Source organism: Lissotriton helveticus, chromosome 1_1 (assembly GCF_964261635.1).
Source record: "Lissotriton helveticus chromosome 1_1, aLisHel1.1, whole genome shotgun sequence".
NCBI lineage: Eukaryota > Metazoa > Chordata > Amphibia > Caudata > Salamandridae > Lissotriton > Lissotriton helveticus.
Window position 1 is genome coordinate 440,475,542 of NC_136057.1, and position 17,947 is coordinate 440,493,488.

General features: G+C 48.9%; 1 protein-coding gene across 3 annotated transcripts in view; it reads right to left on the reverse strand.

Moving 5' to 3' along the window:
- Window positions 1-17,947, reverse strand: part of LOC144811058 (ataxin-10-like) — a 1,101,028-nt gene that overhangs the window by 351,223 nt on the left and 731,858 nt on the right. For all 3 annotated transcript variants that reach the window (XM_078673828.1, XM_078673826.1, XM_078673827.1), the window contains one exon: window positions 15,408-15,516. In XM_078673828.1, coding sequence (XP_078529954.1) covers window positions 15,408-15,516 — 109 coding nt within the window. The remainder of the gene's footprint in view (window positions 1-15,407; window positions 15,517-17,947) is intronic.

Genomic DNA, 17,947 nt, shown 5'->3' on the forward strand with positions numbered 1-17,947 from the left:
AATTCACCACATCCTATTCGGCATTTGCAAGAGGAACACTCATATGGATTAGACATGGGGTCCCGTTTGTGATTACTGAGCAGCTCACGGACGCTCAAGGGAGATATGTACTGATACCCGGTACGCCAGATGGCATACACGTAGTTATAGGCAGTATATATGCCCCAAATTATGACCAAGACAAATTCCTCACTGATCTGAATACAGTGTTGGCGGACTGGGTAGACTTTCCATGGATACTTGGTGGAGACTACAACTCCATTCTGGATGTCCATCTGGACCGATCCCACACCCCTCCCATTTGGGGAGTCGCTTCAATTAAGCAAGCAGAATTTTTGCGGACTTGGGCAGAGAGGGCTGGGCGATTAAAGACGTTTGGCACCTCTAAAACCCTATTACCCGAGAATACTCCTTTTATTCCTGCCGCACCAACTACCTACTAGATTAGATAGAATATTTTGCTCCCTGTCCATCACACCTCAAATCTCCCAGACTACGTACCTTGGGAAAATTCTATCCGATCATAACCCACTCGAGATTACCCTAGAACGGGCAAAAATTCCCACCCCTGTTCCTACCTGGAGGCTATAACCGCAGATACTGGAAGACGCGGTCTTTCGGGACAAATTAGGCTTGACAATCACAAATTATTTCAAACAGTGATTTGAGACACGGCTATAGGAATGACAGTGGGGGCTCGCCAGGAGGTACATAAAAACCTAAAGACATTAGAGGCATCTCTGAATGCACTTGAACAAGAGGCGAGTAAGGACCCTTCCGAAGAAGCGGATTTACAAGAGGGGAGAATACGACACGCTGAATTCCTTGAGCAACTCCTATCTACTGAATATCGGTCATACACTCAACACAAACATGCTGAAGTGGATAAGTCATGTACCCTGCTGGCGCAACTGTAGCAAGACACACCTCCCCCTGTCCCTATCCATGAAGTGTTATTATCAGACAGCACCATAGTACACACTCAAGCAGAAATTAACCTCGCCTTCGCCAACTATTACAAGACACTATATAGTTCCCCCACAGCTGCAATACCAGACCAAATCGACTATATAGTTCCCCCACAGCTGCAATACCAGACCAAATCTAGACATTTCTAGATGGTTTGACCAACCCCAAATTATCGGAGGCCGCCCAGAAAGAATTAACTACTCCCATTACAAGGGTTGAAATCAAGGAGGCTATCGGCGAGCTCCCACGTAATAAGACCCCAGGACTGGATGGTCTACCGGCAGAATTCTATTCTACCTTTGCTATAAATTAACTCCACACCTCGAATGCTTGTACAGATCAACACGAGAGGCTCGTTCCCTTCAACTAACCACTATGCAAGCATTAGTCACCTCCCTCCCCAAGCCGAGTAGAGACCCAAGGGATATCTCAGGATACCGTCAGCTCTCCCTGTTGCCCACTGAATACAAAATACTTAGCAAAATTCTGGCCCTCCGACTTCTTCCTTATCTTCCAAAACTAATTCACATTGATCAATGTGGTTTTGTCCCAGGCCGTAACACATCCCTTAACATCAGGTGTCTGCACTATGTCATGGAGGCTGCCTCAGAGTTCTCCCACAGGACTGGATGCATCTCCCTGGATCTACGGCAGGCGTTCAACACATATATAAACGATCTAACAGATGATCTGGAGCCTATTCCCACATATATTCCGGCAAGTTGAAAATATTTAAGGGCTGGCAATTAATGAAAAGAAATCACCTGCATTCTTCATGCAGTATAGAGAAGACTTAGAGCCCATCAGATTTGGACAACTTACTTTATCAATTGCCCCACAAACATTCAAATACCTCGGCATACAGATTTACAAGACCCCTCAGGACCTTATAGAAGGAAACCTGATGAAAGCTATCAGATCGTTATGTGCCCAAGTCTCTTTTTGGACATCGTTACCACTCTTGGTGATGGGTAGAATAGCCATTTCTAAGATGGTGATGCTCCCACGTTTATTGTACTTTTTTGCTAATCGGCCTGTCCTGTTCCCTGCAATAGTTTTCTGACCACTAGATTCCCTCCTTTGAGATCTTATCTGGGGGAAGGGACGTAAAAGGGTAAGCCTGGCTTAAATGCAATTGAGGCCATACAAAGGCAGTCTAGGAGCTCCTGACTTCCGTGCTTACTGTATGGCAAGTCAGCTACAATGGCTGTCTTTTTGGCTTGCTGGACGCAATTTATATGAAATTGGCCATACACCACAAATATTAAATTGGGCTACACTACAAAAACTACTGCTGCCTGGGAATGGAATACCACCCAGTGTACACTCTCTACTTAGATCAGCCCTACTATACTGGAGAAGGTAATTGCAATACACGAGGCGGACTCCCCCATATGCAACCAATACCCCACTACTCGGAATCCCCACTGCAACAGTCTTAATTATTAGATGGAGTATCTCCCAATGGGAACAAGATGGGGTAACAACTGTAGGAGCGTTGTTTATAGACTGTATATTGGCAGACCATGAAAACTTTGTCCACACACAGGGAGTTCCCCAAACACTGTTCATACTACATGCCACCATCACAAACTACATTAAACAACGCTGGTCTCCGGATGGGAACGAGCCCTTTACACATGAACTAATTTACACTGTACACCTGATGGGAAGAGGATGATACCTAATCAGAGAGGGCGGAAGATGCCAAAATTTGCTCCTGCAGGATTGATCTGCGCTTGGAAGGTATTCCAGAAGGAACGGAACCTGCCCAGGTTGCCCATTTTATCAAGACTTGGATCCAGACATGGATGCCACCAGAGCAATTGTCCACATGGTTCATAGTGGAACGGGCTCTCTGCGCCTTGACGCCCACACAGACCAATCATAGTGCCCTTCCTTAACTTCAAGGATAGAGATGCCATTCTGCAGGAGGTACGCTATCATCCTCACCTTTCATGTCAAGGAAGTAGAGTGATGATTTTTCCGAACTATATGAAAGAAATATAACTACAAAGGAGATCCTTCACTCTGGTCAAACAAAAACTAAGGGCGATTAACCTGTCCTACCGTCTTCTGTTCCCTGCCCGACTCCAGGTAATCCTAAACAATAAGACTCACTTCTCTGACACTCCAGAAGCAGCCTCGACATTCCACTGAAGAACGGCCCGTGACCTTACCAAAAGCAACTGATGCTATACCAGCACCAAGCAGAGTAGAGCTTCAGTATCACAGCGATGACACACTCGCTCTCAGAGGGGCCGCAATGCCTGCTGGAAACCATCAGAGTCACCAAGGCTAACTGGCAGAAGCACATCCGCATCCTTTGCTGAAAGCAGGCAACGCAGAGGCTCGCACGACTGTGAACCAGGGGAGAGGGCTTCTCAGAAGGACTCTCCAGCTCCATAACTCCATGAAGCCATAGACACATATCTCTCCCGCAGCCTAGCGATCTAAGACAACACCCACTAGCCCCTTGAGTTGCAATGGCAACCTCCAGAATCATTACTGGTTCATGCCCCTGAGACTTGTTAAATCCTGAAACATGGAGGGGTCCACCACTTCATCCTCCAACAGTAATGGTTATACTTGTTCGAACTGTTAATGGTAGGGCAACAGATGCTTCCGGAAAGAAGTATGGGGGAGAGGCTGGTTGGGGGGCGGACACAGGGGGTTGTTTCCAAGTTCCTGCAAGTTGTTCAGTTTGCTGCTACGTCAAATACACATGACCGATATTCCCCACTAAGTTATCAAGAAACACTGATGAGTCCATGTTCTTTATTCGCAATTCTGATGCACCCAGACCCACAAACCTCTGCCGCAGCCCATTTGAGTACTGCTCCCACCTATGCCGTGATCGGGGGACCTGTGGGGGATCCCCAGTGCATGGCTGTGCCTCGTTTGGCCAGTAAAATGGCCAGTGAGACAAACCTGGTGGGTACTTTGAATGAATGAATGAGTGAATTTATTTATAAAGCGCTACACTCACTCCAAGGAGCATCTTGGTGCTGTAAAACAGAGTATCGAAAACAGAAACAGGAATGAAAGTGGACAAAATGAAGAGATTGACCGAGAGCTCCTATCGAGTGTCATATAAGGGAAAACACAGTACTGTCTGGGGCAGCGAACATCCAGGTTTTTAGGAGCTTCCTGAATAGGGTTTCAGATTTTGCTAGTCTCAGCTGTAATGGTAGACTGTTCCAGGCTCTTGTTCCTAGAACCGCTAAAGTTTTGCCTCCTTTTGTTTTCAGTCTGTAGCTGGGAACGGCCAAATAGTTGCCTGATGAGGATCGCAGACAACGTTGTATGGCCTGATTCTTGACCTGAGATATGTCGGACCTAATGATTTTGCTGCTTTGTAAATGAACGTTAATACTTTAAACTGAATTCTTTTATGAATCGGTACCAGTGTAATATTTGGAGTGCTTTTGTAGCGGAAGATCCTCTTGGTAACCTAAGTACCAGCCTGGCCGCTATGTTCTGTACTACCTGTAGTCAATCAATCAATCAATCAAGAAATTTGTGTAGCGCGCTACTCACCCAGAGGGTCTCAAGGCGCTTGGGGGAGGGGGGTCCGCTACTGCTCGAACAGCCAGGTCTTGAGTTGCTTCCTGAAGGAGAGGTGGTCTTGGGTACGACGGAGGTGGATGGGGAGGGAGTTCCAAGTCTTGGCTGCCAGGTAGGAGAAGGATCTTCCTCCCATGGTGGCTCTTCGGATGCGTGGAACTACGGCGAGGGCGTGGTTGGTCGATCGTAGCTGGCGGGTGGGAGTGCAGAAGGTCAGGCGGTTGTTGAGGTACCTGGGGCCCAGGTCGTGGAGGGCCTTGTGTGCATGGGTAAGGAGACGGAACGTGATTCTCTTGCTGACGGGGAGCCAGTGCAGGTCTCTCAGGTGTCCGGAGATGTGGCTGTGTCAGGGGATGTCCAGGATGAGTCGTGCGGAGGCGTTCTGGATGCGTTGGAGTCTTTTCTGCAGTTTGGTTGTGGTTCCGGTGTAGAGGGTGTTTCCGTAGTCCAGTCGACTGGTGACGAGTGCTTGGGTGACCGTCTTCCTGGTTTCGGTGGGGATCCATTGGAAAATCTTTCGGAGCATGCGTAGGATGTTGAAACACGATGATGAGACGGCGTTGACTTGTCTGGTCATCGAGAGGGAGGAGTCCAGGATGAAGCCCAGGTTGCATGCATGGTCCGTTGGTTTGGGTGCGCTGCCTAGGGCCGGGGGCCACCAGGAGTCGTCCCAGGCAGAGGGGGATGATTCAAGGATGAGGACTTCCGTCTTGTCTGAGTTCAGTTTCAGGCGGTTGTTCTTCATCCACTCGGCTACTTCTTTCATCCCTTCGTGTAGGTTGGTTCTGGCGGTGGCAGGGTCGTTGGTGAGGGAGAGGATCAGCTGGGTGTCGTCGGCGTAGGAGATGATGTTGAGGTTGTGTTGGCGTGCAATGGCTGCGAGGGGGCTCATATAGATGTTGAAGAGGGTGGGGCTGAGTGATGATCCTTGTGGTACGCCGCAGATGACTTCGGTGGCCTTGGATCTGAACGGGGGGAGGCGGACTCTCTGGGTTCTTCCGGCGAGGAACGAGATGATCCACTCCAGTGCCTTCTCTTGGATTCCGATGTTGCTGAGGCGTTGTACTAGGGTGCGGTAGCAGACAGTATCGAACGCTGCGGAGAGGTCCAGGAGGATGAGGGCCGCTGTGTTCCCGTTGTCGAGCAGGGTTTGGATGTGGTCAGTGGCTGCGATGAGGGCGGTCTTGGTGCTGTGGTTGGCTCGGGAGCCGAACTGTGAGTGGTCGAGGGATCCGTTCGTCTCGAGGAAGGCGGCAAGCTGACTGTTGACGGTCTTCTCGATGACTTTGGCGGGGAATGGGAGGGGCGAGATGGGGCGGTAGTTCTTGAGGTCGGTGGGGTCTGCTGAGGGTTTTTTCAAGAGGGCGCAGAGTTCGGCATGCTTCCAGCTTTCCGGGAAGGTGGCGGTGTTGAAGGAGCAGTTGATGATGTCCCGGAGTTGGGGAGCGATGACGGAGTCGGCCTTGTTGAAGGTTTAGTGGGGGCATGGGTCGGTTGGCGATCCGGAGTGGATGGTGTTCATCGTGCGGATGGTGTCTTCGGTGTTGACAGGGGTCCAGGCGCGGAGGGTGGTGGTGGGGGGCGTTGGTTCTGTGGTTGGGTGCGTGGTCTGTTCGCTGAAGCTGTTGTGTATGTCGGCGATCTTGCTGTGGAAGAACGAGGCGAGAGAGTCGCAGAGGTCTTGTGAGGGAGTGATGTCGTTGTTACCGGCGCTGGGGTTGGGGAGCTCTTTGACGATGCTGAAGAGTTCCTTGCTGTTGTGTGCGTTGTTGTCTAGTCGGTCCTTGCATGCTGACTTCTTGGTGGTGTGGAACAGCTGGTGGTGTTTGCGGGTGGCGTGCTTGAGGGCGGTCATGTTGTCTGTGGTCGGGTTTTTTCGCCAGGCTTTCTCGAGGGTACGGCAGTTATTCTTGGAGTTCTTGAGGTCGTCGTTGAACCAGGGGGCTTTCTTGCTTCCGGGCCTGCTGGGATGGTTTTTCAGGGGTGGGAGGTCGTCAGCGCAGTTGGTGATCCACTGTGTGAGGTTGTTGGCTGCTTGGTTGGGGTCCGTTGATCTGGTGGGCGGGTTCTGGTTCAGTGATGTGGTGAGCTGGTCGGTGGTGATCTTGTTCCAGCTCCTGCGGGGAACTTGTTGTGGGTGGTGGTGAGTCGTGGTCTTTGTGAAGCTGAAGTGGACGCCGCTGTGGTCTGTCCAGTGTAGTCCGGTGGAGTTGCTGAAGGAGATGTACTTGCTGGAGGAGAAGATTGGGTCGAGCGTGTGTCCGGCGTAGTGGGTGGGGGTGTTCACCAGTTGCTTGAGTCCAAGTTTGGCGAGGTTGTCCAGCAGGGTGGTGGTGTTGTTGTCGTTGTTGTTCTCCAGGTGGAAGTTGAGGTCCCCTAGGAGAATGTAGTCAGCGGAGGGAAGGGCGTGTGGGCTGATGAAGTCTGCGATGTCTTTGCTGAATTGTGTGCGGGGTCCTGGGGGTCGGTAGATGAGGGTGCCTCTGAGTGTGGTCTTGGGGTCGGTGTGTATCTGGAAGTGAAGGTGTTCGGCGGTTGTGAGGGTGTCGTCGGAGCTGGTCGTGATGCGGATGGTGTTCTTGTGGACGATGGCGATGCCTCCTCCTGTCTGGTTGACGCGGTCCCTTCGGGTGATCTTGTGTCCGTCGGGGATAGCTATGGCGATGTCGGGCGCTGAGGAGGCGTTCATCCAGGTTTCCGTGAGGAAGGCGACGTCCGGAGATGTGGTGTCGAGCAGGTTCCATAGTTCCACGGCGTGTCTGTGGACGGAGCGGGTGTTGAGCAGGATGCACTTCAGGTGGTTGTTGTTGGTGCTCGGCTTGGCGGGGGCGGGAGCAGTGCAGGTCCGGATGCAGGAGAACTTGCAGGATCGGCAGGTGAAGGGTCCGTGGGTGCGTCCTGGGGCGGTTCGGTGGCAGCCGGGGAGTCGGCCGGTGTTGAGTGCGCTGAGGGTGGCGGCGTCGTACGTCCGGCGGGTGGGATGGCATCTGCGGGGGCCAGGTGGTCTGGCGCTGGTGCGGTCCAGGCGCGGACGGGCGTAGACGGGCTTGCCTTTGGCGCGCCCGCTGCGCCTATGTGCGGACTCTGCCATAAATGGAGAGTGGGGGGGCAGAGCGAGGGAGGAGCAGCTGGGAGGCGGGAGCGGGGCGGCGAGCGGGGAGGGGAGTGGTGATGCTGGAGGTAGCAGGGGTGGGGCCGCGGGGGTGCAGCGGCAGAAAACGGCGGTGGAGGCACAGAACTATCAGGGGCACAACGATGCAAACGAGAACAAAACAAATACAGGCACAATACTGAGGTCAGGGGGCAGGGGGCAGAAACAATACTGGCGCAACACTGGGAGCGAGAGCAGGGGCACAGGGGAACAGGGGTACAACAGTTGACGATGAAAATGAACAAGTACAGGCACAATTCAGGGGGCGATGTAAATGAACAATTACAGGCACAATTCAGGGGGCAGATACAAACTTGGCAGCGGCGGCGGCAAGCGGGTCCCGGGCACACTCGGGGTGGGCCACGCGGCGGGAGGAGCGACCAGCTCTGACCAGGTCAGGTCAGGTCACAGCTCCCCGCCTCGCGGACACCACCTTTTGTGTTCAGTGGGAGGGAGGAGCAGCTGGGAGGCGGGAGCGGGTGGCGAGTGGGGAGGGGAGCGGTGATGCTGGAGGGAGCGGGGGTGGGGCCGCGGGGGACCAGCGGCAGAAAACGGTGGTGGAGGCACAGAACGATCAGGGGCACAACGATGCAAACGATAACAAAACAAATACAGGCACAATACTGAGGTCAGGGGGCAGAAACAATACTGGCGCAACACTGGGAGCGAGAGCAGGGGCACAGGGGAACAGGAGTACAACAGTTGACGATGAAAATGAACAAGTACAGGCACAATTCAGGGGGCGATGTAAATGAACAATCACAGGCACAATTCAGGGGGCAGATACAAACTTGGCAGCAGCAACGGCGGCGGCAAGCGGGTCCCGGGCACACTCGGGGTCGGCCACGCGGCGGGAGGAGCGACCGGCTCTGACCAGGTCAGTCTTTTTAACGTCAGTTTATTTGCTCCTGCATACAGGTTGTTGCAGTAGTCTATTCTTCAAAGAATTAAGGCTACTGCAACTGTTTGTATGGCATTTAAAGGTAATAGGTCCAGAAACTTCCTCAGGATTCTTATCGTATGGAAGCACATGCCAGCCACTGTTAGTGCTTGGTTGTGAAATGATAGGGAATGATCGAACTTGATCCCTAAGTTACATGCAATGTCTGCCGTATTCGGCGGAGGAACCATGTTTTCAGGCCACCATGAACTGGGCGCAAAGAGGTTTGTTTTCCCAAAAAGCATGATTTTGTTTTTTTGGCTGTTACATTTTAGATGGTTAAGATTCATCCAATCCATGACAGCCGTCAAGAAGTGATAACATTTTTCTTCGGGTGATGAAGAGTTTTTATCAAGGTTAAGGATGATCTGGGTGTCGTCGGCATAGGTAATAGCTTCGACCTCAAATGAATCAATCAGGCTGAGTAGTGGGGTCATATAAAGATTAAAAAGCATAGGGCTTAAGGAAGAGCCCTGGGGGACCCCTGATAGAAGTTGTTTTTCTATGGACTTGTGTTGGCCAAGGGTGACTATATTGCGTCTATTTTCCAAAAAAGAAGGAAAACCAGGCTAACGCCTTATTAGTGACGCCACTAGTACAAAGTCTGTTAAATAAGATGGCGTGAGAGATCGTGTCGAACGCAGCCAACAAATCCAACGGAACCAGTACTGCATACTTGCCCTGATCTAAGGCTATCTTTAATGATTCTGTAGTGTGAAGCAGCACTGATTCTGTTGAATGGCCGGGTCTGAAACCTGATTGTTTTGGATGAAGGATGTTTTCTTTTGACAAGAAGTCGTTGAGTTGTGCGTTAGCCAATTTTTCCACCAATTTGCTCAACCAGGGTAATAATGAAATTGGCCTGAGATTAGTGACTGTGGCCGGGACCATGTTTTTTTTATTTTTTGCTTCTGCTTGTGTTGCTTCTCCTTCCGGAGGTTGCCTAGGACACAGGATTCCCAGGTGGTTAGGTGTGTAAGCCCGGTGAGCTCTCCGAGTGATTTGTGTATATTGTGCCAGTATGCTTGTATAGTTGGGCAGCTCCAGAACATATGGAAAAAATCCACTTCCTGCCCGTGACATCTAGGGCAGAGGAATTGAGTATTGGGATAAAATCTTTGGAGGCGAGCCGGTGTCAGATACGCCCTGTGTAGGATATAGAATTGTATATTTTTGAATGGAGCGTTTCTGGAGACCTTCTTGGGAAATTCAATTGCTCTCTCCCATTCTTTCTCATGCAGGGAGCGCCCTGGTTCTCCCTCCCAGGTGTTCCGTATGGTCTCTAGGGGTCTGTTTGTGACCTTCCGTATGGCTTTGAAAAACAACTTGGTTAGGTGTCGTTCCACCCCCATGTATAATATTGTATGGATGACAGGGTGTGTGGTTGGTTCTCCCAAAGATAGGTTGTGGTACCGTTGGTAACTTTCAAGTAGCTGACGATGGAGTAAAAATTGTCCAGGGGGAAGATCGTAGTCGTCTATGAGTTGTTGGAACGGTCTAAGTTGTACGCCCTCGAATAGTGACTGCTTCAGTGATACCGCAGGTCGTCCATGTGCGAAGTACGTTGGGTGTGTAATAGTGTTCGTGTTTGGGCCAACCGACCAGCGGCAGCAGAGGTGAGTACGCTTTAAATAATGTACTTGCGGTGGAACCACCAGCTTCCAGTATCCTAAGCGGATCGCGGACACGAATACTCGATTCAGCAAGGTAAGAGAAATACGAGGAGCACCTCGCGGTTCCTGTCCCCCCACCCCATTTCCTCCCGTGGTTTAGATCCCTCACTAATCACGTTGTAATTTAATGATTTGCAGCTGAATCCGGTCCCTGAAAATTACAACAGGCACTGCATTTTTCACTCATGAGTAAGTGCAATTAAATGGTGGAATTGGCTATGTGACATAAGGAGCTCCTCTTAATACTGATGAGGATGCACCCCACCCTAATCTAGACAGGAGGATACCCCCAACCCAGCTTACTCAAGCGGGTAAGCCTCATTGTAAATGGCCAAGTAATACTTTTAGTCTTATTGTGCACAACCCTTGACCCCCTCCTTTTGAACCAGCAGGTGTGGGACTTTCACAACACACCTGCATGCAGGTTGCCCCACACCTGTCCTGAGGAAGACCCGCAGGCCGAGGCCCACAAGCACCCCTTGAGCCCCAAGACGGGTCAAAACGTTGACGCTCATCTATACCCACCTGGTCCACAAGCCCTTCTTGTAATGTGCAACACAAGCATTGATCGGTGTATTGTCAAAATTAATTGAATTTGGTTTTAAAACGACAAGTATGTGGCCAGTTGGAAAGGACTGAGAAAATGTTGATCAGTCTGTCCAGTGAATAATTGCAACCTATCACACACTGATTTTCTTCCTTTTCCACACTAGAGCACCCTCTCTTTTTTTCCGCACGTCCCCATGAGCAACCTCTCCTCTCTTTAAATTGTTCGCAGTAAGGAATCTACTGTTGTATAAACTATAATTAAAACTCTTGTTTTGCTGAGAAAAATATATTTTGGTTGTTGCAGTTTAATATATTAATTGTATTAATTACTGGGAGCCTAACGGATAAAGGCTCAGGAATTAACTATGAGTTATTGAATATTTGGTTTATGATTTGTATCATCCAACAAAAAATAGGTCTAGGACCATTGTTTTTCGTACCACTAGTAACCCAGGTCCACGACAACTATTGGGAAACCTCATTTTTTATAATGGCTTATTTTTCAACTGGTCAGTTAACTAGTAGAAGACACCAGCAAAGGCACACTGGCCAGGACAGCTATATAAGGGCATGCTTCAGGAGGAAGGTTAAGCACGGTGTTTGAAGCTCTGTAGTCTTGCTTATATCGTAACTCACTCAGGGCTTGGTCTCCCTCGTAAGTGTTTACTAGAGTGCATGTATTATACTTACTTTTATCTCTCTCCAACTCATGTACCATGTAAGTTGCTCATGCCTATCAGGTGAAAATGAGATGGCACAGCCTTGATGTAGTTGAGAGTGATGGATCATGAGTAGGACTGTTCTGTTCCTTCTGCCTGGATTTGCCTCTATTCATGGTGCCATCAGGTTTACAATTTGGTTTTCAATGGTTCCCAGATGCTTTACAAGAGGGCTTACACAGGACTCAATCATGGTTTTCAGGTTTGAAAAAATATATCCTAAACTCCTGACCCAGTGGTACTACACCCCCCAGCGTCTCCACAAGATGTTCCCCGCGGTCTCCTCCTTGTGCTGGAGGTATCGATCTGCATCAGGGGACTTTGTCCATATATGGTGGGGATGCCCGGTGTTGTCTATCTTCTGGAAGGAAGTCCTTAGCCACATAAAGGGGGTACTGGGGTTTCCCTTGCCTGAAGACGTGAGCATGATCTTACTCAGCATTAAACCTGACGGCCTTAAGGCACTTACACATAACGATTGGATTCTGACGCTCCAGATGTTGGGAGCAGCTAGGCAGCTCGTGGCCCTGTACTGGAAGAGGACCGAAGCCCCCCCCATTGCAACCTGGTTTGTAAAGCTCTGGCATGTTATAACAATGGAATTTCTCACAGCGCGATTGCAAGCGCAAGACACACGCTTTGGGGCTGTCTGGAAGCCCCTGGTTAGCCACCTCTGCAGCGTAGAGCAGGCGCGACATATGCCCACCAGGCTTAGGACCCTGCGCCTCTTCGACGATGCTGTGGCCCCGCCCAACCCCACTAGATTGCTGCCTTCGACACCTCTGCTAGCGTAGGCAACGTGCTGCGGCCCCCCCGCCCGTAGGCCCCCCTCCCCGATGCACACCTCACTCTTCTCCTATATACTCTATGTTTTTACCCTCTCTAATACATCTCCCTCTCCTCCTCTCGTTTTCCACTCAGACTCTCGACTTCGTATATGACCTAGGAGCCCCGTTGGCTACCCTTTACCTGTTGGACTAGTTACTGGGTTATCTTTTATGCACTAAACTATCAAATGGGCTATCTGCAATATATGATGGTTGCCACTATTTACAGCATTGTACGCGGCCGGCCCCAGTGGGATTGTAGGCAAACCGCTGTGTCAATTATGTCTTCTTATGCGGGCGTTTAGGCCCTATTACTGGACTACATCTACGCGGCCGGCCCTGCCTGGGGTTGTAGGCTTAACGCTGTGTATCAAATGCATTTATTATGACCCTGTGGTTTCAAAATAAAACAGATTTGAACAAAAAAAATATCCTAGTGAGACTTACTTGCCTTGTTAAGCTTGACCATGTCAGTCTGATGTAAGGTTATAGAGCGGCTAGCTGGGTACTCCACTGGACTTGCGATTGCCTTAATCATGTGTCTGAAAAACCTTCTGAGGTAATAGCCGCCTGGTTCAAAGCATCCCATAGGTACAATGTAGGCGCACAAGTTGAAGGCCATTTCGGATGTCGTAGCGTAGTAGGCAAACAAAGTAGCGCTTATGGCCCTCTCTATCCTGCTGCAACTCTACTCACGCCAACGCTGCTCCTCTTTCAATACCCTTCTCAATGGCAGCACCACTCTTTCGCAATAAACGGTGCTTAATTTGCACTGGTGTTTGCAAAGCTTGGCATCAGCACTTACTTTTAAACTCTGGCATGTATTTATGAGAGTCAACCACATGGTGGCTGTTAAACCTGCCATCTTTGGCGTGGTTTTCCACTTAACGTTTTGCCTTCAGACCTCCTGTTTTTGCTGAAATTTTTTTTTGCTGACCTAAGAACTCGGCACACTTTACCATTGCTAACCAGTGCTAAAGTGCTTGTGCTCTCTGCATTAAACATGGTAATATTAGCTTATACCCAATTGGCATATTAAATGTACTCATGCCCAGGGCCTGAAAAATATGTGCTACTAGTGGGCCTGCAGCACTGATCATGCCACCCACTTAAGTAGCACTTTGAACATGTTTCAGGCCTGCCATTGCAGTCTGTGTGAAGTTTTAAATTGCCATTTCTTCCTTGCAAAAGAAACCTTTTGCCATGCCCAAACCTTCCTTTTTAATACACATAAGTCACCCTTAAGGTAGGCCCTGGACAGCCCGGAGGGAAGGGTGCAATGTATTTAATAAGTAGGACAAATACTTTTAGGTTTTACAAGTCCTAGTAGTGAAAAACTCTTACATTCGCCTTTCACTACTGCAAAGCCTACCTCTCCCATAGGATAACATGGGAATTACTTTATTACATTTTATAAGTGTAATTTCCCAAATGGGAACAGGTGACCCCTTCATGTTTGGTATCTCTGTAATCACAATTTAAAACCCTAACTTGTGGTGAAGTCGGATTTGAAATTGCAATTCTGAAAATGGCAGTTTTAGAAAGTTGGAATTTCCTTCCCTTAGCGATTTGGTGCCTGCAGCCTGGGTCACATGGCTGGGTGTGGGTGATAGTTGGGCTCTGTGTATTCTTCATAATCAGCCACACTCAGTTGGAGCTTAGGTGTGACTGGATGGGCCAACACTGGCAAGATGGGTGGTAGGAGCTGGGCCACCCCAGTTACACTTGAAAGACCTCTGACACCAATTCTTCAGCACACTTCTGGGCCTGTAGATACTCTGACAGGAAAGAGTGCTGCACTGCTACAAGAACTGCCACTCTGTTGGACTGCTGCACTGCTGTGCTGGGCTGCTGCCTGCTGACCTCTTGCCTGAGGAAGAATTGGACCTACAACTTTATCTTGAATCTAGGTCCCCAGAGTGACTACAAGGGCTAGTCTGCTGGCCTACTGATCTGAGACTCAGGGACAGAAAAAGTTTCCCAAACAACTCCTGGATCAAGCTGCAGCAAGTTCCTGACCCCTAAGTGGTGCCACTCAGGTCCTGGACCTGTGGTGTGGCTCACAGGATCTTAAATCACGCTTTCGGTCGGTTTGCGACTGTTAACTGGCCTATTCACACCACGTCTGCGCCGCTTACACCAGAAATGAGAGCTAGCTGCCACCAGCCAGTCTCTTCGCAACGCAGCATCGACTGCTCGGAAGGGACCGCAGCAGCGGAGCACCAGCCGACCTGTCCGCAACTCCCCAGACTTCTCTTTGCGCCATGCTGACAACCACCCGTATCCTCTCCTTGCTCCCAGCAACCCTCTCCAACGTGAACAGGACTCTTGGCACAAAACTTGACCTTCAGCTGGACTAATATGGGACTGTATCCGACCCACACTCCATCGCAGTCGGCCTGAACTTTTGACTTTGAACCAGTCCAGTGCGATCAGATAGCCGCGGTTGGCGCTTTGCACATTTAGGTGCTATTTTTCACTTTATTCTTTCAAAATTCTTAACTACAGTTCTACTAATTGCATTTTTTTCATTTTTATCTGGTTTCATTCATTAAAGTCATCTCTATTTTTCTAACCTGGTGAGGGATATTTTGTGTGGTGTTTTCACTGATTGTCTGTTTGAAGTATTGCACAACTACTTTACACATTGCCTCCAAGTTAAGCCAGTCTGTTCTGTGCCAAGCTACCAAGGGGGTGAGCACAGGTTAATTTGCGGTTTGCTTGTACCTTACCCTATCCAGGATTGAGGTTGCTGTTTGACCAGAGCTCACACCCCAGTCAACCCGTAACCCAAATTCTCACAGAGGTACAATCAATTTCATGCAATCCATACAGTTTGAGGTGGCCTGGAATAGCCCAAATGTGACACTTGTTAGAGTGTGATCGCTACTAGGTAATACTGGCACTGGCATTCGGCAGCAGTGGGTGGTGCTAGTTGAAGTGGATTCCTGTGAAATTCCTTAAAGCAATGCTTATATTGTTTTCAATAATGAAGCGATGCCCATAACTTACCTATGACGGTTTCCAATAGACTTGGGCAATTTTGCAAACAGTGCAACTGCTCACTGTTCGACGTCAACTGGCAAAGAACATCAAGGAGTCTGATAACCACCAAGGCTTCCTATAAAAAAAATAGGAATACACATTGTTTTTTAACACTTGTATAACACAAAATACATAGAATTTACATTAGCATGCATACCACCACGTCAAAGAACAGAATACATGTTTTTCTAAAAGTTTTAAAACATGTCACAAATATGCTCTTGATATAATCATATGAGCTTTTTTTTCCATGAAATGTGCCTCGCCACATTGAAAATCACTAGGGTGTAAGGATTATTAGGAGGAGGCGCACCTTACTTGTCTACTGATTTGTTTGTATCATATGTAGTTTTAACTGTACATCGTTTGTTTACCCATTATTTTAAGCCTGGGAAAGCTGTAGGCTTCATTCTAGAACTATAGATCAAAATGAACAAACATAACAGGACGGCATATGCCAGGACAATTTATCACTAACAGCAACAGAGTCTGTCATTTTAAAATGTGTTTAAATGTGGATGGATTACAACAAACATCTAAATTAGAGTGAGTTTCATATATGGAGCATTGACAAGTTATAATACAACACTTCAATATTGGTTTGCAGAGGACTGAGGACTATATAGTATGGAGTATTACTGTAATTGAGGTGGGAAACCAGCAGCCCTTGGAAAACACCTACAGCTTAGGAAATGCTTAACCCTTTTAACAAATGTCATCAACAGATGAACGTTTTATGAGAACTAATGAGTTGATGCTTTTTGTTAGGTAAATTGGGCCACGGGCTTTAAACACGGTTGTAGGCCCAAAGCACATCAACCTCAAAAAGGCTAGATTATTAGTAAAAAAAAAGGAGACTTGGTACCAAATCGATGCATCTTGCTTTTTCGGTCTCTAGGTATGAGATAGCTTACAAAGACAAGCATTTACAATGCAATAGGTCTCACGTTCACGCAAGTTTGAGCTTTTGGCATTGTAAATGACAATGCCTTTCATTTATGTTTTGGGGTTTAAAACATAAATAAAAGGCATTGTCATTTACAATACTAATAGCTCAAACTTGCGTGAATGCGAGACCTGCTGCACTGCAATAAAGGGCCTTCACGACTGCTTTTTACATTGTAAATATCAGAGGAAGAGACCGGCCTGTAACGCCTTCAAAGTAGCAATAAATAGTGCAGTGAAGAAGATATGTAAGTGTTGTAAATTACATAGACACAAAGTGTGAAGTGAGAGTTACATATGATCCAAGCTATAACCACTAACAAAGCGCTCAAACACCTTTTGCTCTGTGATTACACTGTCGCGGATCGGGAGGAAGAGCGGGGGGGCCCTATTTCCTGCATTCTCCGTGATTTGAGAATGTAGTGTGGCACTGCATAATGTCATTGCTATCTGTGTCCTAATAAATAACACTCCAGCTGAAGTAGGGCCCTGGCTTCACCTCTTGGTGGAGGGAGGGACGGATGGTCTCGCCTGCAGCTCCGGCCTCGTACAGTGACTCGGCTATTACTGGAGAGTGGGAGGCGCTGAGGTGGTGGTATTGGTATTGGTGGTGCTGGTATTGGTGGTGGTGGTGGTATTGGTGGTGGCATTGGTGTTGGTGGTGGCATTGGTGTTGGTGGCATTGGTGGTGGGATTGCTACTGGTGGTATTGGTGGTGGTGGTACTATTGGTGGTGGTGGTACTGGTATTGATGGTGGTGTTGGTACTGGTATTGGAGGTGGTATTGGTGGTGAGGTATTGGTGGTGGTATTGGTACTGGTGGTGGTATTGGTGGTGGTGGTATTGGTGGTGGTGGTATTGGTGGTGGTGGTACTGGTGGTGGTGGTAGTTGTGGTGGTATTGGTGGTGGTATTGGTTGTGTGGTATTGGTGGAGGTATTGGTGGTGCTGGGATTAGTGGCGGTAATGGTGGTGATGGTGGTACTGGTATTGGTGGTGGTATTAGTGGTAGTACTGGCGATGATGGTATTGGTGGTGGTGGTATTAGTGGTGGTGCTGGTATTTGTTGTGGTATTGGTGGTGGTGGTATTGGGTGTGGTGGAATTGGTGTTGGTGGTGGTAGTAGTGATGGTGGTGGTGGAATTTGTGGTGGTGCAATTGGCAGTGGTATTGGTGATATTGGTTTTGGTGGTTGTGGTGGCAGTGGTGGTGGTATTAGTGGTGATAGTGGTGGTGGTATTGGCGGTGGCATTGGTGGTGGTATTGGTGGTACTGGTGGTGAAGGTATTGATGGTGGTGCTGGGATTAGTGGTGGTATTGGTAGTGAAGGTGGTACTGGTATTGGTGGGGGTGGTATTGCTGGTGGTGGTACTAGTGGTGGTATTGGTGGTGGTGATATTAGTGGTGGTGCTGGTATTAGTGGTGGTATTGGTGGTGGTACTGGTGGTGGTATTAGTGGTGGTACTGGTGGTGGTGGTATAGGTGGTGGTGGAATTGGTGTTGGTGGTATTGGTATTGGTACTGGTGGTGGTATTGGTGGTGGTGGTGGTGGTACTGGTGGTA